The sequence below is a fragment of the Erithacus rubecula genome (assembly GCF_903797595.1).
Source record: "Erithacus rubecula genome assembly, chromosome: 15".
In the NCBI taxonomy this organism is placed as follows: domain Eukaryota; kingdom Metazoa; phylum Chordata; class Aves; order Passeriformes; family Muscicapidae; genus Erithacus; species Erithacus rubecula.
Genome location: NC_136667.1, coordinates 15901930 through 15929174, shown reverse-complemented (window position 1 = coordinate 15929174; position 27245 = coordinate 15901930). Strand labels below are relative to the sequence as shown.

The 27245-nt window shown below is 47.5% G+C and overlaps 1 protein-coding gene across 2 annotated transcripts in view; it reads left to right on the top strand.

Moving 5' to 3' along the window:
* The window catches only part of LOC306808327 (gamma-aminobutyric acid receptor subunit alpha-3-like), a gene marked incomplete at its 5' end in the record, with an annotated part of 56802 nt that extends 32915 nt beyond the window's left edge, over window positions 1-23887 (top strand). Inside the window, 6 exons of one of the 2 annotated variants that reach the window (XM_079318788.1) lie at window positions 112-332; window positions 8516-8598; window positions 12771-12914; window positions 14384-14536; window positions 16783-16994; window positions 23464-23887. In XM_079318788.1, the coding sequence (XP_079174914.1) occupies window positions 112-332; window positions 8516-8598; window positions 12771-12914; window positions 14384-14536; window positions 16783-16994; window positions 23464-23793 (1143 nt within the window). In that variant the 3' untranslated portion in view covers window positions 23794-23887. The remainder of the gene's footprint in view (window positions 1-111; window positions 333-8515; window positions 8599-12770; window positions 12915-14383; window positions 14537-16782; window positions 16995-23463) is intronic. The other variant, XM_079318789.1, reaches the window with a different exon arrangement.
* Window positions 23888-27245: the final 3358 nt, after the last annotated feature.

Here is a 27245-nt window from a genome sequence, read left to right as displayed (position 1 = left end):
AAGGTGTGCCAAAACCCAGTTTGGTCTCTGACTGAAGACTCCACCTCTTGAGCTGAGTAAAACACAACTCTCTCCTTATTTTTCTTATTTTTCTCTCCTCTCTCCCCAAAGGAATACACCATTGATGTCTTTTTCCGGCAGTCCTGGAGAGATGAAAGGCTGAAATTTGATGGTCCCATGAAAATCCTTCCCCTGAACAACCTGCTGGCCAGTAAGATCTGGACCCCTGACACTTTTTTCCACAACGGGAAGAAATCTGTTGCCCACAACATGACCACCCCCAACAAGCTGCTGCGCCTGGTGGACAATGGCACCCTCCTGTACACCATGAGGTGAGGCTGGCTCTCCTTCCAGGGAATCCCTGCACACACAGCACCTCACAGCAGGGTTTATGCAGCCTTCCACTAACTCTTGTTAGTGCTGCTTTCCATGCTCTCCTTGTTTCCTACCTATGGGCCTTCACTGATCCTCAGCCTGGCACATTTTTACAGATAGATTTTCCCTCATCATTCACATGGATTTTTTGCTTTTATGTGCTGAGGTAAAGTGGTGGGATCTATAGTTTGTAAAGTTGATGTGGCACCTGGTTTAATTTTCTTCCTGACCTGTGATGGGATATGAATCAGGTATCCAGTGTTGGTATGGGTTCATCAGTCTAGGAGAATTTGTTACTGTCCAGGAGCTTGAGAACAGATCTAAATTTGTTCAGCATGTTAGAGCAGAGCCATTTCACACATCTAATGAGATCAAGCTTGCTTGTGACAACAATGGGGTTTTTTTTTCCCATTTTGTGAAATAAAAAAACATCTAAATCTGTGATTGATGCACATCATTAGGGAAAAAAAAACCCAACAAACAGCTAATTAAAAACTGTGATTTGGAGAAGCCAGGGTTGCAGGAGCCATAGGTTGCAAATGAAATAACAAGCTGCTGATAAATGCACAAGAAAGGTATTGAGCTGGTTTTGGCAAGGTGTAAATCTTTGTTTTAAAAAATTATTTTCTCTGTCTCCATCTCCAATCCAATCCTACCTAATAACAGGCTTCATTGTGGATTCTGTGTGTAAGATGCTGCACTTTCACCTCTGTTTTTGAGGATCAGGCAGAATTTCATCTCTTCATAGTTAAACTGGCTGTGAATCTACATGGTGTCAGCAACTTTTACAGCCTACATTGATAAACAATGCCTTACTTTTGTGCAGCAGTTCTCAAATATGAGCTAATCCTGTCAGTGCCCTGGGGGTTTAGGTCTCCACACATCAGTGATCTCACATTAAGGCAGATGGGGTAAATGAAGGGAAAAGCCCAACTTGACTTAAGGGCTCTGTTCTGCTCCCAGCTCTCTGACCTGCAAGTAGACAACTTACACTCCCTGCACTTTGTATCATTGTCTGACTGTAAAGCATTACAGGAGCTGCTGGCATAAGACAGGAGGGGAAAAAAAAAAAAAAAAAAAAAAAAAAAAGACTCAATTTTAGAGCTTTTAAATCATTTCACTACTTCTTTATTCAGCAAACAGCCATTAACTTCAGCAAGTTTTGTGTGACTAAGAAAGTATTGGATTTATTTTTCCACTCAGGGCTGGGCAGGTGCCAGGATGGCAGCAGCATCATGAGACTCTTGGGAATGAGCTTCTGGAAGAAAAGAGAGTCTTGGGATTTTTAAAAATAAACTCAAACCATCCTTCAGTTCAGCTGTCTGCTGAAGAATTGGGGAGTAAAGGACTTCCTTTTACAGGTGCTCCTGTCCCCTTGAATACATCCCTAAGGCTTTGTCAGAGGTGAAGAGCCCACTTAGAGGCTGAGAGTTGGATATAAGACCTTTTGTCATGTTTTGAATTGCACAGAGCCAGGAGCTCTTGTGCACAGAGATCTTTTCTTCACCCAGTGTGTGAAGCCCAGGTGGGGCTCTGGGCAGCACATCCTGGAGCTGCTCCTGTAGTTAGAACTGACCAGATGATCACAGTGTGCTGGGACAAAGCAGGACTCCTCTGGGATTGCAGTTAAACACATCCAGGATGGGGTGTCTGTTCTGGAGCATCTGATGATTTCCTTTCTTCCTCTTGGTGCTGCTCTTTTGAGTGAGGTGTCAGAAAGGAAGATGCAAGGGCACAGACCATGCCTCAGGCTCAGCCATGAAATCCTACCTGGCTTCACCATTCCAAGGCACTCCCACCTCAATTCCCTGTCAAATGATGATGGTATCACCCTCCCTTGTTAACTGCTTTGAAACCTCCTCCCAGGCAAGGGCTGAAGGGAGTCTCTTGTTTTCTGTCCAAGTGATGCATTTGCTGTCCTCCCCCATGCCCAGGGACGTGCATGTGTGTTCTTCTTAAAGGAAGGAGCAGGACCTTGAAGCCAAACTCACACAGCTGACATCCAGCAAAGTGCAATTACCAAAGGGGTGCCTTGCTGGCTGGGGAGAGAGTTTGGGTTTCTCCAGATTTCCAGCACTGCCAAGGTGATCTCCTGGAGGCCATGCAGTTTGACTCCTGAGAATATCCTGCTCCTTTCCCTTGTACCAGCCAATATCCTTGAGGGATCAGCTCTGCTGATGTGCAATTAGAGGCACGTCTCTTGCTATTTATCCTGCTGGGAAAGCCAACTTCTCTTAGTCAAGGCTTACAGTTATAGATGAACTTGCTCTGGTGGAACAGCAAGTCTGACACATGCATCCAGCAAAATTACACCTGTGTGACAATATTTATAGCTCCTGGAGAGAGCCTCTTTATCACTGACCTGAGCTCCCAGGAGCTGCACAGCAGCTGCAGCCGAGCATCCAGAGATTTCCTACAGTCACGGCACATTCTCCTCATGGAGCAGTGCAATGTCACAGTGCACACCCCTGACCACTGACAGGCCTTGGCACCTGGGCCACCAAACATCCTTTGTGACCACTGCACTGAACTGCATTTCTTTACTCTCCAGGATTACTGCTCCCTCTGCATCTTCCCTGCTCCTCCACCTGCCTCAGAGGTTTTGAAAGCAAAACCAGTGAGAGATGCCAAGTCAGAAATGCAGTTTAATAGGAAGGAAAAAGAAAAGAAAATGCATGCAATAGTACAAAAGAAAAACCACTGACAGAGTCAGAATACAACCTGACACCCCCCTAGTCGAGGTGGTGGTAGCAGTCCAGATGAAGTGGTCTTGTTGAAGGAGTGATCCTGTAGAAAGGTTTGGTAGCTCTTGTCCTCTGGAAACCAGTGGGTAAGGGCTGCCTTGGTGTTCCAAATCTCAGTTTTTTATCTAGGTAAGAAATGTTTGGCTCCTCTCCCTCGGTGGAGCATCTCCCAGTGAGATGATGTAATTTTATCAGTCATGCAGTGGGACTCAGTGGCCCATTAACAGAAGATACCTCCCTGGAGGAAGGGTGGGTCCTGGAAAAGATAAAGAACATTGCTCCACCTGGTTTGTAACAGCTGGCCCATTAGCAGAGGATATCTCCCCCAGAGATAAGAATCACTGCCCCACCTGGTTTCAGCAGATGGTGATAGAACACATATTTTTGGACATATCTTTACATTGTAACCTAGGACAAGAGGGCACGTGGAGTGCAGTTTTATTACTTAGCCCTGTCTCTGCAGCCTCTTTTTGTGGAATTCCTACACAATCCAAGTAGTTCACAAAAACCCAGCTGTGGTCTCTAAGCTCTGGTGTCAGACCTGAGTGCAACAACCTGGGAATTGTGCATGGATTACATAAGGAAGAGACAAAAGTACCAGCCATCTCTGGGTGTACTCTGTCTCACATTGTGTGGGGCACATAGATAATGTTCTGGTTCTTCCCAGCCTTGAAGCATATAAAAATAGTGAAGCTTTAATGCTGTGCTGAAGGGATTCAGCTTTGTGAATCAAGGCTTTAAAAAGCTCTTCTGCTCTTAACAGGACCTGTCAGAATGGCATGTTGAGGCTTTGTGGTTATTGTCAGAGTGATTCCCAGACAATATGTGCTCAAGTTATGCACTTGGAAGATGTTTTCTTTACCTGTCAGGCTGACACATTCGCTGCATGCCCAAAGACTGCCTCAAGAGCCTGTGCTGCTGAAGACAATGTGCAATCCTTGGAAGGAGGGTCTGTGAACCCTCAGGTGAGGCAGAGGCAGAGCAGGAGGGAAAGCTGAGCCCAGCACAAGTGCAGACCTACAGGGGCTCTGGAATCCCAGAACAGGTTTTCTCCCTGGTGTGCCACACTCAGGTGTCTGGGCTTCCCACACTGCCTTTTGAAATCACAGAGCTTTGCAGTGTCTCCCTCAGTAAAGGCTTTGGGTGCCTTTACTGGCTGGGGATTTTTTGTCCCCCAGACAAGTTGTGATGGCTCCAGGCTTTGCAGAACTCTCCCCCACAATGGAGGTGCAGCCTCTCTGCAGGAGCAGCAGCCCAGCTGGGCTCTCCCAGGCTGTATGGGCTGGCAGCTGTTTTGTCTGTCCCTCACAAGGGCTGATCCCAAAAAACATCACAGACGAATCCAAGCAGAACAGAGCTTGGCTGGCTGATAAAAACACAAGCAGGCAACAAGATGAGATTTGCTCCAACTTTTCCCTGCAGGAGCAGATCCAAAGACAAAAATGATTTGTTTTCCAAGCTTGGCTTTGTGCAGGCAGAGTTTTTTAAGGAAACTGTCCCAGGAGGGAGAAATCTTCAGAGAACACCTTATCTCACTGCATTTCTGCCATCATGGGCTGAAATCTCCAGGGGCTGGGGGAGGATGGAAAGTGCAATCAGTGCTTCCAGATCCAGCACAAGGATCCTAGAAGCAATTTGGCTTTCAAGCTCAAACCCCAGCAATTAAAACCTAACCTAGATTCTCCCACAGCCTAAACCGTAAACACTGCTCGTCCTGACTGTGGTTATTAATGAACCTCCTGGAGAAGAAATCAGGACAAAACTCCAGCAGTATCCCTGGCATAAACAAAGCCAGCCCTGCCGTGCAGGGTGCTGTCATGTTTTTGTACCACTCACACACCGAGGGATTATTACATTTGCGTCCCAGAAATTGGGCTGAGATCCTGGCTCATCCTGCAGCTGCACGCAGGTAACGACAGGGGCTCTAATGACACATCAAAGGCTTTGCTAAGCTCCTGGTAACCATGAGAACGCAGCTGAAGAGGTTTGTTATCCCCTCAGCCCTGGCAGAGGTATGTGGAGCCTGATTCATGCTTCTTGCCATTGTGTTGGTGCAGTTCAAAGGACTTCCAGTGACTTTAAAAGAGGAGAAAAACACAGGTTCTGTCCTGGGTGTTCCACTTTCAGTGCCATTGTGCCAGCAAAGTGAAAACATGAGGAGTTTGGGGTTTGGCTTCAAGACAGTTCTGCATAAGTTACTGCAGGTACCTGGGACAGATGAGCCAAAGGCTACAACTGCTGACTGATGTGATTTCTGGCAGCTTGGCTATTTTTTACATGCTCTTTAGGCTTTCTAAGGACATTTCAGGGCTCCTGGATGTGAACAGCCCATCAGAGCAATGAAGCAAAACACAGTGGCTCTCTGGCCATCAGCTCCCTTGCACAGGATAAGGACAGAGATGAGAATTTCTGCAGTAAACACTTTAATCCAAATGCTGCAGAGGCTGTGGTAATTGTCTGGGGAGGGAGAGACATTCCTTATGGTTTGACATTTTGACGTTTCATGTGTTACCTGTGAACCTGCTGACCTGAGGCTGGCTGAAGCTGCTGAACCAGACTCATCTTGCTGGACTGCTGCCACTTCTCCTTTTTTTATTTAATTTTGGGAGACTTAAAAACTCCTTCAGTTGTAGGTGGAGAAGTGGCAGATTAGGTTGCTTTTTCAGTGGTTTGTTGATGGATTTATTGTTTTATTGCTTGCTGGCTCAGCTAATAAAACAGGCTTTAGATTTAAAATGTAACTGCTGCATTCCAAAACATAGAGGGATTCATCAGCATCCATAAAAAGTTGTCTCCTTCTTTAACAACACTCTTGTTGGCCATGGCCTGGAGAGGACAGGAGGATTTGGCCAAGGTCAGTCTCTGCTGCTGTCCTGGTCTCTTCTGAGGCTCTTCTGGCAGCTCTAAATGGCACAAACCCACCAGACCCATGATCTGCAGGGCTTGGGGTCATTCAGCCTTAATCAGAGTGATGATGGTCACAGCCAGCACTTGCAGACTATACAGTGAATGGAAAAGACTTTTCTGGGGTTTTTTTGGGATGAGTTCAGAAGGAAGGCACTGGTCAGAGATGAGATCCTTTGGAAAAACCCAACTTTGGTAACTCACAGCTGAGAGTCTTTTGAAATAATAAAGCAATGAGCGAAGCAGATGAAACAACAAGGTAAAAAGGAAAATTCTGGTGTGGGCTGCTGAGGGAGAAAGGGGAAATGCCTCAACATTTCCCTGACAAAAGTGACAGTGACAAAATGAGAAGTAAAAAGTCCATTTCAGTTGGGAAAGACAGAGAAAAAAATCGAAGACTAAGATCTGTGAGAATATGCTTGACAAGCTTGCCAGCCATGAGCTCCCCAAGTGGATTTTGAGCTGGCTGAAGAGAACATCACAGAAGAAACAGAACAGGAAGAACAAGGCAGCCAAGTCTACACCAAGCTGCCAGGTTTTTATACCTGCTTCTTGAAATCCATATTGGAAAAGAGAAGCATGAGAGCAAATGAGCAATTTGTTCATGGTGGCCTTTGAGTGTCCAGGAGAAAATAACTTCAACCCTGTGCTTGTAGGCTTGTCAAAATTACCATCAGTCTTCTGTGAGTCTTGACTGAAGTCTAAAGGTCAGGTTTTCTTCTCATTCATGTCAAACAGGTGCATTCCATGCAGTGAGGAAGAAGAGATCATCAAATCAGGGAGGGTGGTTTGTCTCCAAGAGCTGTTTTGGGCACTCAGTGGTTCTTGGCTTGGCTGAGAAAGCCAGGCTGGAGCCAGATGTGAAGAAGGACAGTCAGCATTCCCTCTTTGTCAGGTTCTCACAGGACACTTTCCATGGGCATGGATTCAGAAAGGACTGAAACACTCACTGCAGGCCAGGTCCTTGGTCTCTGGTGCACTGAATTGCCAGATGCTCCCAAAGATTTGGAGAACTGGGTGTTTGTGCCCTGCTCTGAGTGCTGCAGGGGCACCAGAGAGTTTGGGGCACTCAGCTCTGCCCTACCAAACTTACAGCAACTCTCCTCTTCTACTTCTTGATTTAACTGCTCTGCTCTCTCTTAAGGAGCTCCTACCTTTTCTAAACCCTCTGGGAGCTGCAGGTGAGGCTGGATGTGGGTCTGAACTCCCAGGGCTCCTTTTCTCCCCTGGCAGAGCAGTACTCACAGGTGATGGGAAGGTTCCAGAGCAGCAGCTGGGCAGGGTTTGCTACCTTGGGCCATGTGTGGTGTCCCCTCTCACAGCTGCCACGTGCAGCCACTGCCACTGCAGCTCTGCCACCCTGTCACCCCACAGCCATTCTGCCTTGTTTCCTCCACAGGGAATTTGTGAAGGGTTTGGTTTTTTTTTGTCCACTGAATTTTATCATGCCAAATTTAAAAAAACAAAGTCCTCTTTTTTTTTTTTTTTTCTTTTTTGTAGACTCATATAAGGTTTGTCTGCATGAAATAAATAACTTCTTTTTTAAAAATTGTATTGCTTTTTTTTTCTGTAATTTTTATTCTTTGCTTTTAGCAAACAAAACACACAGCCTTTATTTTTTCAGGGTTTATTTTGCATTTGCCTAAGCCTCAGTATTTTCTGTGAAGAATAAATTAGCTGAACATTTTTGTAGCCAAAGGAAAACATCTCAATAGAAGCTTCTTGACCTTTTTGCACAAGCCACCTTTAGTCTGTGCAGCTGCCCTTTGCATCCACATGTTGCTCCTGCCATGGTTTGTTTGCTGTTTTGCTGAGCCATCAGAAGTGAGTCCTTTTTTTTTTTTCTCCAAAATGGTTCCTTCAGAGAAGATTGTTTTGGACATCTCCTGGGGAGTTGTGTCTCCTGGCTCCCTCTCCCTGGCTGCACACTTTGCAGTGCTCCAGGGAGGAACACGAGCTCCCTTTTTAGAGCCCTTTATAATGGATCCTTTTATGCCTGGCCCCACATTCTGCAGCACACTGCTTTTATGGCTGTGCCTCCCTCACAAAGCTGCTTCCTGACAAGGTGTCCTACTGGGATTTGGGGGAATTTTGAAAGCACATGATGTCCTGCACACCCCAAAGATGTTCCAGTTCTTCTCCTGCCTGCAGTGCCAGGGAGGAGCCCAGGGAGGTGAGGTGAGCTGTCCCCCATGGACAGGGGGTGTTGTGTCCTGGTGGCTTCATGGCTCTGGACCTGGAGCAATCTGTCAGCCCCATTCCCTGGGAGCCCCTGAAGCTCTTCCCCTCTGCTTTCCAGGAGGTTTCCCTAGCCCAGGAGCTCTGTTCACAACACATAAGCAAACATGAGTCCTGGGCTCTGGCAGATTTCCCCATTGCACTGAGTGGGTGAAGATGAACTGGGTCAATACAGTTGAATTTACACTCTGGAAAAGGGCCAGGTTTTTCTTTTTTCTTTTTTCCCTGAGCTGCCCCTGTGCTTTGTCCTGCAGGCTGACCATCCACGCCGAGTGCCCCATGCACCTGGAGGACTTCCCAATGGACGTGCACGCCTGCCCTCTGAAATTTGGGAGCTGTAAGTACCCCCAGCAGCCTCTGTGAGGAGGTGCTACAGAGCTGGAGAGCAGTCCTTCCCGTGGCTGGTGTCACACAGTATTTTAGTAACAGTAATATTAATTTTTGCTAATGATAATGTGGCCAATTTTTTTTTTTCTGGTGTCTTATACATGCAATTCCTATTGTCACTGATCGAGCTGTGCTCAATTCAGGCTTACAAGATGAGTTAGACACCCATGGTTTTGCTGTAAACTTATTTAGAAAGTAGTCAGGTGGGAATTGGTCTCTTCTCCCAGGTAACAAGTGACAGGATGAGAGGAAACGACCTCAAATTGGGCCAAGGGATGTTTAGTTTGGATATTAGGAAAAATTTCTTCACTGTAAGGGTGGTCAAGCATTGGAACAGGTAGCTCAGGGAAGTGGTGGACTCACCATCCCTCAAAGTGTTCAAAAATATGTACTTTGGGCACTTGGGCACATGGGCCTAGCAGTGCTGGATTAATGCTTGGATTTGATCATCTTAGAAGTCTTTTCTAAGATTAATGATTCAGTGATTACAAATCTGAGTTGTGCTTTTCCTTCATCACAAGGGGATGCTGGGAAGACAGATTTGGGACAGCTGCTGGGTGTCCCATCCTGAAATACCTGATTCCCCTGGCTCCTTGCTCCTGTGGAGCTTACAAACCTTTGTCCCTCTTCAGTCTGTCAGGCAGGCTGCTCTCAAGGGAAAGGCTTGGAAACTCCAGGAATCTCAGTCCCAGCAGCCAGGGGTCCTGGTTTAGGGAAGATTTGCAGGATGCTCCCAGCTTCCCAGACTTGCAGCTGCTCAGCTTGGGATCACCATAGAAGTTCCATATGCAGGTTAAATTTCATTTGGTTTCGTTCCTAAAGTGAGTGGTACCCAAACTCCAAGATCTTGGTTCACCATGACGTGAAAATAAACATCCTAGTCTGGCTCTGCCTGGAGTCTTTCCCAGGTCCAATGAACTGAACACCACTTTTAGTCTGTATTTGTGTTAGCTGAGAGAATTTTCCTCCTCCAGCTAAAGAATGAGCCCACACCAGTAACCCCCAGAGAAACCCCAACCTCCCCAAACTGACACTTCCTTCCTGTAGCTATTTGGGAGCTAACTGAGGACAAAGTTGAAAGGTTTGATTGGCAGGAGAAGAAATCATATTTATCATGTGCATCTGCTCTTCTGTCTCATGACAAACTGTACCCATGAAAGTGGATTATTCAGAACTACTAAAATACAGCTATTTCTTAGGCAGCACCTAATTAAATGTAGAACTCATTGCCACAAGACATCACTAAGGCCAGTAAAATAGCAAGCCTCAGAGAAGGATGAATTATTAATGTTAATTGACCTTGTGAGGAGGAATATCAAATCTCATACCTCAGGCCTAAACTCTGAGATTATTACAAGACTTGCAGGAAGGCAGATTACTCCACATCTAATTGCTTATAATGTTTCTTGGTGAGGAAAAGAGATTAATGTGTGTATTTCTGCTGGAACACCCTTTGGGGTTATTTTTTTACTGATTTGACCTCTGAGTGATTAGAGTTTTGAGAAAGGGAGCTCAGAAAGCTGCCCCTGGTTAACATTAATGTGACTTTTTCTAAAGCACCCATACGGCATCTGAGCTCACCTCTCCTGTGTTGGAGTGGGATTAAACCAGTGTTTTCATTAAAAAGCCATTGACAGCTGGAAGCTGCTCATTTTCAAGCAGCCTAAAGTGGGTCAGATTTGCAATTAGAAGGACAATGCCAGTGCCAGAGCAATGCTGCTCAAAGGCTGAGTTTGCCTTACAGACCATTTTTGCTGTTCCCCACAAGTGGCTCAGCAGTGGCTTTCTGTCCCTGGGCCACCATGGCAGCCCCCTGAAGGGGTAAGGCAGAGAATTTGCAGGGTAATTAAAGGCATCAGGCATTCTAGAGAGCTTCAGGGCCCACTTGCACCATCCCTCAGGCCAAGTGCAGTGAGGGGATGGCTTTGCCTAAACCCCTGCTCCCTGGGGGATGGATGTGCACTGCAGAGAGCTGTTCCTCAGCCATCACAGGGCATTTGTACAGCAGCTATTTGATACTAGGGGAGCAGAAGATGTTGCTGAATTTACTATCTCCTCTAAATGCCCACGAGCTGTCCCTGTTTGGATTGGATTTTGCATTGCAAACGAGCAAAACCAAAGCAGCTGCTTGGCATTAAATGTGTTCCAAGCATCCATGCCATGCCTGTGTGACATCAGATACCCTTCTGTCCCAGACAACCTGGTAGACACACAACTGAATTGTCAAGAATTATGGCAATGAAACTGTGGGCAGATTCCTTTTGTAGGCTGAGAGTGGCAGTGGATGGACTGTGCCTGTAGAGCAGGAGGTGTTGCCCCTCATATGAAAGAGCAGTGGCAGAGCTCTGAAGAAGGATGGAGGGCTCCAGAAGCAGGTGGAGGGCTGGAAGGAGGGGTTGGAAGAGCAGAGTTTTGCACACGGGGTGAGAGGTGCCAGCTTGCATCAGAAGAGCTTAGGCAGCTGCCATGGTTTTGAAAGCAAAACCAGTGAGAGACTCCGAGTCAGAAATATAATTTAATAGGAAAAAAAAGAAAAAAATAAAATACATACAATAGTACAAAAGAAAAACACTGACAGAGCCAGAATACAACCTGGCACGCTGCTAGTTAGTGTGGTGGTAACAGTCCAGTTAAATGGTGGCTGCATCCTCCTGCAGTGGCAGATGTGGTTCAGCTGGATCAGTGCTCCTGTAGAAGGTGCAGTTTTCCTCTGAAAGTCCAGTGATGATGTTGTAAAGTCCAGTCTTCCTCTGGAATCCAGTGGGAAAAGGCTGTTTTGGTGTTCCAAATCTCATTTTTTATCTAGGTAGGAAAGGCTTGGCTCCTCCCCCTGGGTGGAGCATCTCCCAATGGGATGATGGAATTTTATCAGTCATGCACTGGGACTTAATGGCCATTAACAGGAGATATCTCCTGGAGGAAGGATGGGTTGTGGAAAAGATAAAGGTGAGTGCACCACCTGGTTTTTAACAGATGGTCCATTAGCAGAGGATATCTCCCACAGAGATAAGGATCACTGCCCCACCTGGTTTCAGCAGATGGTGAAGGAGTACATACTTTTGGGCACATCTTTACATTGTAACCTAGGACAGCAGCACTCTGAGAAATATTGGCTGATATCAAAACCACTCCCAAGGCTTTGCACAGCCCCTGCTTAACATTGAACAGGTTTGCCAAAACCCACAGTGCAGGGATCACAGTGGATGTTTTAGAAAGATCACAGAAATGTGGTTTTCTCAGGACACAATCTTTCATTCTTCCACACTCTTCCACAATCTCCAAAGCTGGAGCTGACGTGTTTCTTTGGCAGACCTGACACATTTCTTGACCTGACCCCAGCCAAAGAATTCCTTCAGGTCTTCACCAGGAGAAAGTGGTTGGTAAAAAATGAACTTAAAGCTTGGTTTAGTGAACTTTGTTCTTGCTTCAAAGGCTGGTGCAAAGTTGGTATGGACAGGAATTTTGGGTATTATGGGGAGAAATGACTCCTAGCAGAATCTAGAGAGACTCCATTTTTGGGTAACCACAGGAGGGAAAACCCAAGACCACTCTTGAGAGGGGGACTGGCTGTGAGGACAGAGCAGGGGCTTGGTCACAAACACAGGTGAAAAACATTTAGCTGTGAGAGGACAGCACCTGTAAATCTGAAAGTCTTGGAAAAGGTTGCTTTTGAATGAGAGAAAAAAATTTTAACTTTTTAACCTAAAATTTAGCCCCATTTGCATTCAGCCTTTGCTGCCAGCTGCTGCCAGCAGGACATTCCCTGTCCCTGGCATGGCAGGGCTGTGGCTGTCCTGCTGCCCCAGCATCCTGCTGGCCTGGATGCCTTCCTGTGCTGTCCCTGCTTGGAGCCAGCCCTTGCAGAGTCAGCACGTCACAGGGACAGCCTGTCTCTCAATGACAGAGCTCTGCCCCTCTGCAGCTCCCTTCCAAAAACCCCAGCTCGCTCCTCTCATTTGATTTAACAGTTGTTGATCTGCCTTGGTCTCTGGCCATGCTTGGCTGTGCTCAGCCATGTGGCTCTGAGAGATGCACAGCAAAGATTAATTTGGCTACAGGCTAATTTTGGTGTATTTTAGGTCGGGCAGAAGCACAGATCTCGCTCTTCTCCCTCCTCTGCAGATGCCTACACAAAGACAGAGGTGATCTACACCTGGACCCTGGGCAAGGATAAATCTGTGGAAGTTGCCAAGGGTGGATCTCGCCTGAACCAGTATGACCTGCTGGGCCATGTGGTTGGGACAGAGATGGTTCGATCCAGCACAGGTATTTGTGGGACCACAGTGTGGGCTGAGCTCCTCCTGGGATGAGATGGACTCATGGACTTGGAATGCCACGATTTGGAATAATTATAGGGGCAGTCCAGGACCACAGCACTCCCTAAGCCAGGAGAATGTGGCTGGTGACATCTTCAGCAGTCACCAAGAGGCAGCAAAGGGTTTGTTTTTCAGTGGTTTCCCCTGAAAGAGCCTTATTGCCCACAGCTCTTTAGACAACTGATCTCAAGCATCTAAAAATTATCTGCTGTGTGGAAAATCTGCCCCACGTTGTCCAGCTGGTTTGTGGTGCTGAGGGTTCATTTGTCTTGGATTCCTTTCCAACCCCTCAGGAAAGCACTGCAGGCAGGGGAGGCGAAGGCAACATAATGTTCAGTGTGATTTTCACTGCATCTGCTTGCACAAATATTATCATAACTAATAGAAGATTATCCCAAACAAATGTTTCCTCTGATTAATGACCAATATTAATCATCTTTCTCTCCCATCTGCTGCTCCTCCCTTCCCCTCTGAATCCAGGTACTGATAGCTTGTGTTATCTCATGTGTGTCTCTCTTATTTTTTTTTCCTTTTATTTTTTCCCTCTGTATGCACCAGTAGTTCTCTCATTTGAGGATATTTCCTCTCTGGTGCACTTGATTTTAATAGTGTCTGTCTGTAACAACTCATTTCACCTCCCTTGGGGAAATGTGGGGAGCTCAGGGAACTAAATGTCATAATATCTGGCCCATCTCTCTCCTTAAGTTGTAGTAAAATGTACAGATGAATAACCTGGAATGGTAAGAAAGCTGCTAAAGGCTCCTGTGTGTAATGATTTAGCAGAGCCACGCTCACAACATAAAGACACAGTAATCCAACAAAATACCCAAAGCTTTGGGGGGAGGAATAGGATGTTGAGGGAAAATAGGAACAGCTGCCTCTTCAGTTCAGGGATGAGACCTTTATCAAACAGAACTTGCCTTGATTTTTGAGATGGTTACAGTGAGGAAAGGTGGGATATTTTCTGGATTGACAGAGAAAATAAAATCCTGTGTCCTGGAATCCTGTTAAAGCACTGTTATGATGTCTCCAGGATTAAGGGATCTTACCCAGAGCATGTTTCCCTGGGATGGGAGCAGGGTCAGGAGAGACCCCCAGGGACCCCATGTGCCTGGGACAAAACAGCAAAATATTTTATTGCCCAGTTGTTGACAGTGGTTTGCCTTTGTCCCACACACATTTTGTAGTGAATTAAAGAAGACTTAGAGGAGTGTTTCAAAAGGATAAATGTGATGTGAAAGGGGCTGTGCTGGGGCACACACCTGGCATGGCACAGCAGCTGTGAGTGCCTGCACCCCTCCTTCCCACTGCAACCCCACTGCAAAACCAGGAATTGTGTTCAGGGTGGATCTCTGGACGCTCAGCTGGCCCCAGGCTGGCAAGCTCGGTGGCTCAGCCCCTCCCTGGCTGTCTCTGCAGGGGAATACGTTGTCATGACCACACACTTCCACCTCAAGAGGAAGATCGGGTACTTTGTGATCCAGACCTACCTGCCCTGCATCATGACTGTCATCCTGTCCCAGGTCTCCTTCTGGCTCAACAGGGAGTCTGTCCCTGCCCGCACGGTCTTTGGTGAGTCTGGGAGCACAGGGCATCCTCTCAGGGTGGGGAGGAAGGGAAATAGGAAGGGAAATACACTCAGCATCAGAGCTGGTCTTTGCCAGGCTCTGACCAGCATTTCTAAGCTGCTGGCCATTCCCCAGGATAGCTTTCAGTGTCTGCCCAGTGAGCCTGCTCCCTGCAAATCACTGTAAAAATACTCCTGGCCATGTCTCTGCTACAAGCCAAGCCATAAATATTAACAGTAATCAAGGTATTGATCATCTAATTATATGCATTTGGCTGTGTCTGCTTATCTGTGTTGGCTTTAGAGCTGGGCAGAGGATAGGTACACAGGGAGGTATTTAAAGCCTTACCTTTGAAATTGCTAATGTGCCCCTGGTCACAGCTCCACATAACAAGTTCCTGGGCTGAGGCAGCATAACTGCACGGTGAATATAGTGTTATTATTTCCTTCAGCTGCTTTCAGATCCTCTCACCGAAGCAAAGTGCCAGGCTGGCACTGCACATATATTAATAGCTTTTACAAGCATTTAATAACAGAATTGCTTTGTGCTTTCCTGTCAGGACCTTTAGTTCAGGATCTACACAGGCACACTCCCAGAGCAGGTGTGATGCTGCAGGACTGGATATCCTGGAAGTAACACTGCCCAGCAAATTCCATTTAACAGAGAGGATACTGGACAAAAGTTCCCAAGCAGAGAGGGGATATGTGGTATCATATGTGATTCCCTCCTGTGTTACCCTGAGAATTGCAGTGAAATAAGTTTCCTCAAGCAGCAGTTCAGGTCGAGCAGGCAAGAGCTGACTGAAAAATTAAAACCTACCTGTGTGACAAATGTCTTTGATCCCAAATTGCCTTGCTTTCCTATTAAGAAAATAATGAGAACTCCAATTGTTTATTCCTTTTTTTTCCCTGCCCCTCAGAAAGTATTGTCAACAATATTGAATTGAAACTCTTAAATTACCAGGAGTATGGCTTAAGGGAACTGAAAATTTGTCAATATTTTTATAATGTTTTTAATGCATTTTTAATTGAAAAGCACATTATTGAGGAAAATGGATGGTAATGGTTGCTTGCTTTAATGAAATAAGCTTTAAAAGACATTTTGCAACAGATCATTTGTTTAAGATAAATCATTGTGACAGTTATTCTGGCAGCTTGGGCCACTGACAGCAGGACCCAGGATCCCAGGTGTCCATCCATGCAGGTCACAAGACACTATTTCTAAAACCCTGAGAGAGCTGTGTTGGATGAGTGGCCAGTTTTTCATCCTCTCTGAGGTTCATAACCACATAGCTGTTCTTTTCACTGTCTTTTTATGATTTTTCTTTTGTTGCAAAAGCAACTAGAGGCTTCTCCATGACATATGAGTTGGGTGCAGCATCATGCATTTTACTCTGCCAACAGATGAGGAATGCAGTGCAGGTGCTTCCCTGTGAGCTAGGGCTCTCATGGAGAGCAGAAGTCTAATCACTGGAGTTTGGGGAAGGTTAATCTCATCCTAATGAAGATGTTTGCCATTGATTGTACTCCAAACTAAACCAGAATAATTCCCTGAGCAACCTGAAGTTGATTTGAGCAGGGGTTGGACAAACTGTTGTCCAGAACAGCTGTGGCTGCCCCATCCCTGGAAATGTTCAAGGCCAGGGTGGAGGGAACTTTGAGCAGCCTGAGACAGGGAAAAATGTCCCTGCTTGTGACAGGGGGTGGAACCAGATGGTCTCTAAGGTCCTTTCCAGCTCTGGCCGTGCTGTGATTTTCTATTTTGTGAACCTGACCTTCTGCCAGCCTGGCCTGCTCTATAATTCTGTGTTGTCCCTTATTACAGCAGGAATGTGGCTTCGTGAAGGAGGGGTAGCTGTTTTGAGAGAAACAGGTACAAGTCACTCCCTACAACTTCCTGAAGGGTGGGTGTGGTCAGGCTGTTGGTCTCTTTCTCCAGGCAGCACTGACAGAACCAGAGGACACAGTCCCAAGCTGCATCAAGGGAAATTAGGTTGGATATTAAGAAAATGGTTTTTTATGGAAAGAGTAATAAAGTACTGGAATGGTCTGCCCAGGGAGGTGGTGGAGTCACCATCCCTGGATGTGTTTAAAAACACTGGCTGTGGCACTGGGTGCCATGGATTAGCTGAGGTGTTAAGGCTGGGTTGGACTCCACTATCCTGAAGATCTCTTCCAACCTGGCTATTCTGCTAATTCCGTGACAGTGCACGACCTCACAGCATGCCTGTGTCCTGCTGTGCCCCCGCAGGTGTCACCACGGTGCTCACCATGACCACACTAAGCATCAGCGCCAGAAACTCCTTACCCAAAGTGGCGTACGCGACGGCCATGGACTGGTTCATAGCCGTCTGTTATGCCTTTGTGTTTTCTGCGCTGATCGAGTTCGCCACCGTCAACTACTTCACCAAGCGCAGCTGGGCCTGGGATGGCAAGAAGGTGCTGGAGGCCCAGGAGATGAAGGTCAGCCAAGGCTGGGGACAGGGGGTGGGGAAGAAACGCTGCACGAGGGAGCCGCGCCGGGCGCAGCAGTGGGTAACGTGCAGCCCCGCAGCACTCGGGAGGCTGGATGCTACTCACTGCCTTCCCAGCCAGCTCCTGCCTGCAGCGGTTCTTGAGGGCTGGGCAGGGATGCCTGGGGCTGGGGAGTGTGCTTAGCTGGAGGGGAACACCCAGGCATGGCAGCTGGCTCTTCCTTTGTCCTCTGTAGGGCTGTTTGCCAGAGGGAACATGGGTGCATCCGTGCTTTGGGTTTGCTCTGCTGGTGGTCTTGTGTTTCCTTCCTTTTCTTTCAAACCAACCCAACCTAGCCCTCCAACCTCATTCCTTGTTGCTAGCATGCCAAAAACCCCAACCGTGCCCCAGGACACCCACTGAGCCGTGTCCCCTGGCCAGCTCTGACACTGGTGCTGTTTCCAGCAGCTGCTGCTCTGTGAGCTTGGGCACAGAGGGTGGGTGGGCAGCCAGCAATCCCAAACGCCAGCTGGCAGCAGATTAATGCCTGGCATCACCCACGTTTTCCCTCCCCACTCGGGATCAGCCTCTCTGGCAGCTTCAGCCTGACAGGCTCTGCTACCCCTGCTCGTGCCCTCCTGCCTCTGAACTGATTTAATCTTGGCTGTGCAGAGAAATCGCTTACTGTAGCATGCTGCTCCTTGTTTATATTTATTGAATCAATTTGAAAATCAGCTTTGTCCTTGTTCTTGGTTCTGGAGCCTTTATATTTTTCTCCTTTGCATTTTAATGTGTTGTTGGAAATTGTTGTGGGGCTGTATGTTAAACACCTGACAGAATTGCAGCAACTTTTTGGGAAGACAGCAGCCAGTCATCTCTCTGGTGTGGAGGTCAAAGAAGATGAACAGAGCCATCACTGGGTGTTGGATGCCTCTCTCTTGTCTTTCTTGGACTCTGTCTATCTGTTTGCTTTTGCAGCTGTGGTCTGAGCAGCAGACTCATGGCAGAAAGCGTCCAGAGGGGGTCAGGTGATGGCCTTCCACTTCCACCATGAACAGTGATCCTAACCTGGCCTCTAGAGATGAGAGAAGCCTTTCCTGAGTCATTGACATGAGTGAAGAGTCAGGACAGGTCCTCAAAACTGTGGTGTCCCTTCCAGGGATGGGCAAATCAGCACCAAGTCAGGATTCACACTGCCTGGGGCAATTATGTGAACTGGGTGGAAAAAGCAGCAAGGGCTCAAAAGCTGCAGTTTATCTTAGAAGCAGCGAGTTCCTCAAATTATTCACTGACCCAGCACTGCAAGACTAACAGTGCTGAAACAATAGGGCAGGAGAATGCAGAATGTTCCTGCACATGATAATCAAACTAGAAAACAAAGCAGGAGCAGCAATGTTTCAGAGGGGGAGCTCTCCATGACTCTGCTGCAGTTGGTGTCAGCCTGGAGAACCTTCAGGAAGGGCTCCAAATTTATGGATGCTTTTTCAAGCTATCTCTGATCTTTACTGAAGATGGGAACTCACTCCCAGTCTCTGCAGCTCAGAGAGCTCCCTGAAGACTGATGGGCTTTTGGGGAGCTTAGGAATACCCTGTGTCAACATATTTGCTTTCCATTTTTATTCCAATGAGTATTTCCAAGCAGTGAATTTGCTGCACAGTGGAGGTGCCTCATTGGCTCAGTTTCAGCCTTTAATTAGCTCTTCTTGAAACAATTGACAAGCCAGGTGGTTGAGACCACAAAAGGAAAAACGTGGCAGCAGAATAACTATTGGCATTTTAAAGTGTTTGTATCAAGAGTAAAATTGCCAGTGACAAGCCCAGGCTGAGCCCTGGTCTCTGGAGATCCTTCTCCCCAGCCAAAAGCAATGTTCTTTATTGGTGTGATGGCAAGGAGCCTCCCTCCAGGTTTGGTTGAACATAAAAAAAAAATCACTGTAGGCAGCAGGAATGCTTTCCATGCCACTTGGACTAAATCACTACCATGGAAAAGCTGCTGGTTGCTGACAGACACACCTCCAATGTGTTTATTCTTTTTTTGTCCTCCTCAGCCAAACCTGAGATTTTTTTCAGGTAGAATCTAAAATGCTGGGCTGATCTTGGTGAATTGCTGGTCTCTGCATCATAAAATCATGATGATGTTCTGGCTGTAGCCACAGTTGGTTCTAGCTGGGAGTTGCAGGCAGATATGACCATAGATGTCACTAAAAACTCCTTTTAGCCTGCACTCTGATAAGGTTTGACTAATGTTTCTTGCACCCAAAGATTTTCCAAGCTTTTCTAGCCTGCCACCAGTAATTTGCTAATTGTAGATAAAAAGTTTCTTTTCTTTTTACATGATAAAGTGGCTGCAACCAGCCTAGAGGTGCAGATCAAATTGAAGAGAGGTATTTGTGTCCAAAGAGCAAAACTTGCTAGGAAAGGAGCAGTGACTTTAAAAATAAAATATCATCAGCAGAAAGGTGTGAGATAGCAGAGAGGTGTGAGATGAGTGAGAGGCCAAAGAGATTGAGAGATGAGTGGGTTCAGTAGCCAGCAAAGCTCCTGATCTCCAACATCCTCAAAATACCTTGTGAAAAGGATCAGCTTCAGGACAGAAGGGCTGTGTCTGTGCACAGAGATCCACCACCATCCCAGCCACAAGAATGGCCCCCTCTGGAGCCAACAAAGCATTTCTTGGGTGGCTGTGACAGTGAGGATCCAAAGAGACAACAAGCAACGGTGACTTTGCTGCTGGGAAACTGCAAGGGTGGCATTTATGAGTGAGTTTACTACAAAAAGTGTTGCTGTTCCTTAGGATGGAAGATGCTTTGGATTTTGGAAGACACTTCTGCCTGCAAAGCCATGTCTGTGCATAGAACCTGATCTAGCTCTGTTCCTCAATGACATTGCCCTGAAATTCTGGGTGTCAAAAAGCAACAAACCAGTACAAGTATCTCCAGTCAGACACATAAAAACAGAACACACTTTGGATGGAGCAATAATCCTGGATCTTTATTTTTGTTGTAAGACAATAGTTCTTCAGTGCATGGTGAAGTTAGGTCTGGGTTTTTAGTGTACTTTTTACCAAGAAAAACATGCATGAGGTGCCTTTTCTACTGGCTGGGTAAAGCCTGGCTTTTTGTGCAAACCCACTCTTCAGCAATTCTCAGGTTTGCCCTTTGATCCAGCTCCCTTGGGAATCATTTTTTTCCCCTTTGTTTCTTTCCATTTGTGGCATCTTTGTTACAATCCTAAAGGAACTAGAACCAACCTTGACAGGCCACCATTTTCAACCAGGTTGAAATCTTTAGGGCCCAGGATGGTTCAGACCCTTCTCCTTTTTGTCTGCCTCACTATGGTCAATATATTTTTGCTGGGACTTTCCCTTGCTGGTCATGCTCTGCAGCCCATGTGTCCTTTGTTCTTTGCACTTGCAATCTCCATGATTTCCATGAGGATTTCAAAGGTCTTTTCCAACCTAATGGATTCTGTGATAACACTGCAAGTGATTTATGTCCTCAGCACCTTCAGTACATTCCATGAATCATTCTTCAGCAGCATTTCACCCTCTTTCTCTCATCATTATGTGTTGTGTTTGGTTGATAATTTAATCCATTCAACAATCCAACCTCTTTGTCTGGTGATCCAGGGAGCACAAGACCATTGGGATCAGTCCCATATAATCTGAATTATCAAGTCTCTGGCACGCTGCAGGAGGAACTTTGGCTTGGTGTGGGGAAGAAGTGAAACCTTTGCTGCAACAGCAACTGCAGTTTCTGGGCTATGGGTTATGGGACACAGAGACTGGAGATGCTTGGGGGTCATTGAAGTGACTCTGCTCTAGAATGACAAGTGGCATATGCTTGGATTTCCCAAGTTCTGCAGACACTGGTGACTTTCAGAGTTGCCTGTCAGAGGCACAGTGCTTCCAATCTGAATTTCCTCCTGCCAAGGAGCAGGAACAGAGAACTAAATCTCTAGCAAATCATATACAGAAGCAGTGGTTCCCATACTTTAGATGTTCAGTTGTTAGTTCCTCAGCAGAGAGGCTTGAAGATAAGAATATTTAGCAAAAATACTATTATTTTCCAGAGTGTGTGTGTTGCTGAACAACTTGTCAGACTGTACTATCTAGGGAACAGATTTAGCTCTACACCAGATTGTACAGCTTTTCCCTCAGGAGAGCAGCACAGGGACATCTTTGTGCAGCAATTCAGCCTCTCTGTGCCTCAACGGGGCCATAAGTGCAGGAACTGCTTTGCAAAATAGATGTTTTAAATAGGACAAGTTTTCAAAGCAAATGTGGAGGTTCCTCCTGTTTATCCACTCTTTCCTTCTGTTTCAGGAGGATGTGAAATTCCTCAGAGATGAAGGTGCAGGGTGGGGACTGGGGGCTATTTGCAGCTGACAGCAACAAGTACATTTTGCTTTGTTTGATTTTTCAAAATCTTGCCTGAAATAGTTATTTATAAAGCATAGCCCAGCAAACAGGCTGAACCATTTCTTCTGACATCTCAGGGGCAGGACACATTGCCTTGGTGTGGGCAGTGTGGGTGTTCTGGCCAGCCCTGACCAGGGTGAGGATTTATGGGCAGCTGGGAAAAGGTTCCCAAGCCTCTGTTCTACCTCAACAGCCTGATCTGAGGTCCAGGGAATCCCAAATTAATGCTTGGGGTCTTTTGATCATATTATTGGGAGAGCAGCACCACCCACAGCACCCAGACTTGCCTGACTTTACTCCATTTCAGCTGCTTTCATGCAGATCCACTTTCCAAACTCTGGGGCAGGAAAGGTGTCCAGGTTGAAAATGTCATGTCACTTGTATTCATCTTTTCCCTCTAATGAATAACATGGCTGATTAATACTAAGATAATCACAGTGCACTGCCAATTATGTTCTGTGAACAACAATCTGTTTTTCATTTCGTTACTGATTATTAATGATTTTATTGCCTCCTGTAGCTGTGTTAATAAGTAATCATCCTTAAGCATATTTAAGTGTTTTAAGAGGTGAAATATCTTTAGCCCTTTACTTGTTTTTTGTCAGTTCTTTAGCAGGGAAAGTTCATCTGCTGTGCAGAGGGAATGTGTTAACGTGGCCCTAATGACTGCAGAATCAGACTCAGTTAATTGTTAAAGACCATAAAACACTATGAATATAGTCCAAACAGTGGTTTAGTCTGGTCTGGAGTCTGAAGACATCTGGATCTCCTCCTAATAAGTTAATTTCTGTAATTGCTGGCATTATTACAAGGCTACCTAGCTGTGGTGTTATTGGAGAGGGGTTTCAAGATTGCACAGAAGTCTGCTTTTAGTGTCCCTCTGAAAACCACTATGGAAAATTCATTTCCTGAGGTAACCAACAAAATCCATGGTGACTGTAGACACATTTCAAATGGGAGTACAGCACTGAAAGCCAAAGCCCTGGTACTGTCTCTGCTTCCCCAATAGGAACATGCATGACCATGCCCAGCAGCCCTGGGAAATACCTGGATGAGCCTCACCTTGTGTTTCAGTTGCTTTTGAGCAGAAAAAGTCATCCAGAGGCACACCTTGTTCTGAGTTCAGAGCCCAGAGTCCCACCATGAGGCACTGCTGTGTCTGGTGCTGGCTCCTGGTGGAGCAGGGGGCACCCAGGGGGTACCTGAGTGCAGATTTCATTCAGTGCCTTTCTCCTTGAAGGCTTGGGTTGCTTTACAGGTCCCTGGAAGCAGCAGAAGATCCCCACAGTGGAGGCAACATCTATCATGACCCCCTAGGTCCATCTTCCTGCCCACTCATCTTCATACACATCTGAACTGTCTGTCTCCAGCATTCACCCTCATCCTTCAGTGCATCCCATCTGACACACAAGGTCCTCTCTGGCCATTCTCTCTGCAATTTGTCCTCACTGCAGCACATATACCATCCCCCAGAGTCCTGTGGGAGGGATTCCCTCACCTCCTGCCATTTTCAGCATCCCTTGGGAATGGAGGCAGGAGGAAAGGCTTCCCTCTGCCTTGCAGCACTGTGATGAGCATTCCAGAAGTCCTTGCTGGTGCAAATGCCTTCCATGTGCTCTGTATCTCACCTGGGTGGGTCGTGAGGGGCTCTAAAGGGTTCCAGAAGCAATCTGAACAATTTGTAAGGTGCTCCTGTGAGGAAATCAGGGCACTGAAATATGATGCAAATATGGCTTTTTGTGCCACCAAAAAATGAAATCGAGCTGTAACCCTGTGTGCTGTGTCCTCCTCTCACCTGACCCAGGAAGGAGCCAGCCAAGCAGAAAATCCAGTTCTTCCCCAAGGATGACTGCACGGGGTGTCATTCCTTTTTGCCATTCTTCTTTCACGAGGTACATTCCTCCCTCCTTGGCCTTCTGCTCCTTACACCTTTCTCCACCATCTCACCCGGACCAGCAGGTAAACCCAGAGGACAGAATGTTCCCCGTGCCATTCTCTGCTGCTTCACCTCTCTTTGTTTGTTTGTCTGTTTGTTTGTTTCCCTTCTGCCCCCGCTAGAAAAAAGAGCCGGTGGCGCTGGCCAAGAAAACCAACAACACCTACAACATTGTTGGCACCACCTACGCCCTGAACATGGCCAAGGAGCCCGGGCTGCCCACCATCTCCAAGAGTGCTGCTGCCACTGCCACGGCCACCAGCGTGCCCCCCAAGCTGCCCCGCCTGGAGGAGAAGCTCCCCGAGAGCAAGAAGACCTACAACAGCGTCAGCAAGGTAGACAAGATGTCCCGCATCGTCTTCCCAGTGCTCTTTGCCATTTTCAACCTGGTCTACTGGGCCACCTATGTGAACCGCGAGTCGGCTATCAAGGGCATGATCCCCAAACAGTAGAGCTGCTCACACAAACCTGCCATCAGTCAGCATCATCCCAGCAGGAATTCTCCAGGGCTTTCTTCTCTTCTTGTTCTGTTCAGTTATTATTGTTCATTTTTATTATTATTATTATTACTATTATTATTATTATTATTACTATTATGTCACTCTTTTATAATGTAAACAAAACTGTGGTTTTAATTTAATCCCGTATATACTTTGGTTTTGTTTACTTTGATGATGAAAGCTAATAAGAAAAAAAAAATTAAGGGATCATAACAAGTTGTGCCTCTAACATCTTAAGTCTGCTGTCACCCATCTGATCAAGTCACCCTGTGCTGCCATCTCTGCCACCTCCTGTGGTCCCCATGATCTTCATGCCTCTGTCATTTCATGCTGTCCCCTGGGTGATGCTCTGGGGCTCCTCCTCCTCTGTGCTGGGCTGCCCTAGCATGAGGGATGCTCCTGGACACCTGCAGGGTGTGTCAGTCACTCAGCCAGGCTCCTCTTCAGTGCCTGACACTTTGTGCTGGGTCCTGCATCTGGGCTGTGATTGCAGGTGAGCTGGTCACCTGCAGGGACAAGGGAGCAGCCTGGCATGGCTCAGTGCCTGCTGGGGCAAACTGACCACTGCTCTGTGGTCCTCAGAGCCATTGCAGAGGTGGCAGCATCTTGTAGGTATTGCAGGTTTTCTTCATCTCTGTCTTCACCAAACTCCAGACAAGAAAGGTGGGAAAGGTCCCGTCTGGCTGGCATCCATGCTCTTGGGGCAATTCATGCTAGCTCCTAGCAGAGAAATCATTTGTCTCAGTGTCAGTCAGGAAGTCCAGGCAGAAGCTTTACAAAGGTATGGAGGAGATGTGAGGCTGCATGCACTCAGCATGAGGACTGGCAGCCCCAGAGTTCCTGTTCAGATGATGGTCTATCACTTTCTCTTATGGCCCCATCCACTTGTCCTTCTTAGCAGATCCTCTTTGTCCCAGCTTCTTCTTCCAGCTTCTCCCCTTCATCTTCCTCAGCAGCCCTCATTGGTATCTCAGTGCTCACTCTGGGTTCAGGCAGGGAAGCTCCCTGCTCTTGGGTAAGCACAGCCTGGGGAAGTCCAGCTCATGGCACAGCCCTGCTTCAGGGCAGGATGTGGGACCTGCCATGGGATGAGGCAGGGGACAGGTGGTCCCCAAGACTCTCCCTGCCCCTGGTGAGCTGGTGCATCCTCAGCACCACGGGAAAACAGCAGAAGAAACTTTGGAAGAGCAGGGTGACACTGCTGTCCCACAGAGCCATGTGAGCCAGGTGCCATCCCACAAAGCAGCTGAGGTAAGACCCAGTCTAACTTCACACTCTCCCAAGGAAAGCCCTGCAGTGCCTTGGAGAGAGGCTTTTCTCCCTCCCTGACCACCACAGTGCACCCAAACCAGTGTCTGTCCCTTTCCCAGCAGCAGCACAAAGTGGTGACATCCAAGCCATCTGTCCCTGCATCCATGGGCACACTGTCCTCCTACCAGGAGGGACATCCTGTGCCTGATGATTCCTTGGGGTAGCACAGCCCTGCTGCCACAGAGGGGTGCACCCCCTCTTTCTAAGGCCTCCCTCTGACCCCCTGGCTGCCCCCAGAGCTGCCCCCAGCCCGTTTTGGGCTCATGCAGCCAAGCCAAACTCCAGCACCCCAGGGTGATGCCTTCAGCACTGCTTTGAGCCACTGTGCCAGGATTAGCTTCCCCCTGAGCACAAGGCACAGGATTTGCCCCACCTGGAATATCCATGGGGGCAGCAGGAGGGAGGAAGGAAGGCCAGAGCACTTTGTCCTGCAGCGTGGGTGGCTCTGGTGCATGTCCTGCCTGTCCCTTACCAACCTCACTGGCTCAACAGCAGTGCAGCCACTCCCCTGCCCACAGCTCAGATTTGGAGAGGAGTTTGGAGATGATTAGCCAGTCCCAGGGTGTTGAGTCCACAAACAAATCCACATGGCTGGCAACACTGGGAAGGAAGAATCAGACCCTCCTCCAAGCTGCTGCTAAGGAAACCAGCAGTGTCCACATCCTCCCACAGCATCTGCACCCCTAACCCTGTCATTTCCACAGTGCCTTTCATCCCCAAGGGCTCCCTGGTGGGTGGGAAGACCCAGGAGCTCTGCCTGCAGCATTGGGGTGGAGGAGCAGAGGGCAGGGTTCACCATCCCCAGCCCTTCTGCTGGGCTGGGAGGGCATCCTGGCTTCTCTGGCACCTGGTTCTGCAGCTGCTGCAGCCACCCCACTATGACATCCCAGCTGCCCCATCTCTGCCTCAGTGTGTCCCCAGGCCCCTCGTACCCCCACACTCCCCCCAGCAGTGAGTTCCCCTCCTGCCACCATCTGCTCCCTGGGCTCTCCAGTGAGCTCTCCAGCTGTCTGTTTTGGAAACATCTTCTTCAATAAGCTAGATGAAGAGTGTCTCATAAAACATTCATGTCACCATGATACTCAGGCCTAAGTGAATGGAATAGAAACCCTACAACAAGCAAAACCAACACAATAAAGTGGTCACAAAGAGTATGTTGTGTTTGCTGATGGAATTACAGCAAGTTTAAATACTGTATCCAATGACTTGGCTGACTTAGCTGCCCTGCTGCAGAGGTGGTTTGCTCTGCTAGCCTGGGAATTCCCCAAAATCCCTTTTACCCCAAGAGCCACTTTGCTGTCTGTCTGTGTCTGCTTGTAGAGCTGTCCATAAATTGTCACAGATTCACAGAATGAACTAGGCTGGAAAAGACCTTTAAGATCCAACCTATGAGCTAACACCACCTAATCAACTAATTCATGAGTGCCATGTCCAGTCTTATTTTAAACATCTCCAGGGATGGTGACTCCCCCACCTCCCTGGGCAGATGATTCCAGCATGCAATCAGTCTTAGTGAAGAGTTTCTTTCTAACATCTAATCTAAACTTCCCTTGGTGCAGCTTAAGGCTGTGTCCTCTTGTTCTATCAGTGCTGCCTGGGAGAAGAGACCATATATATTTATATATATTTATGATGAGCACAGCCACCCTTCAGGGAGTTGTAGAGAGTGATAAGGTCACCTCTAGTCTCCTTTTCTCCAGGCTGAACACCCCCAGCTCCCTCAGCCATTCCTCACAGGGTTTGTGTTCCAGGCACTTCCCCACCCTTGTTGCCTCTTCTGGACATGCTCAAGAATCTCAACATCCTTCCTAGACGGAGGGCCCAGAACTGGACACAGAAAGATGTCAGCTCTTGCCATCAGCTTCTCAGCAGCCCGAGCAGCCTGGGGCAGCCTCTGCTGCCTGCCCCGGCCAGGTGGGCTCAGTGCTGTGGGCTGATGCTCAGGAGAGGGGCTGGCTCTCCCTGAAGTGCTGGACACAGCACTGGGGCAGCTTCTGATCCTCCTCCCTCCCTTCCTGCTGTGATCTGCTCACTCTCACTGAACTCTTGGGGTGAATTCCTGCTGTCCCTCCCCTCTTGTCCCTCCCAGGACA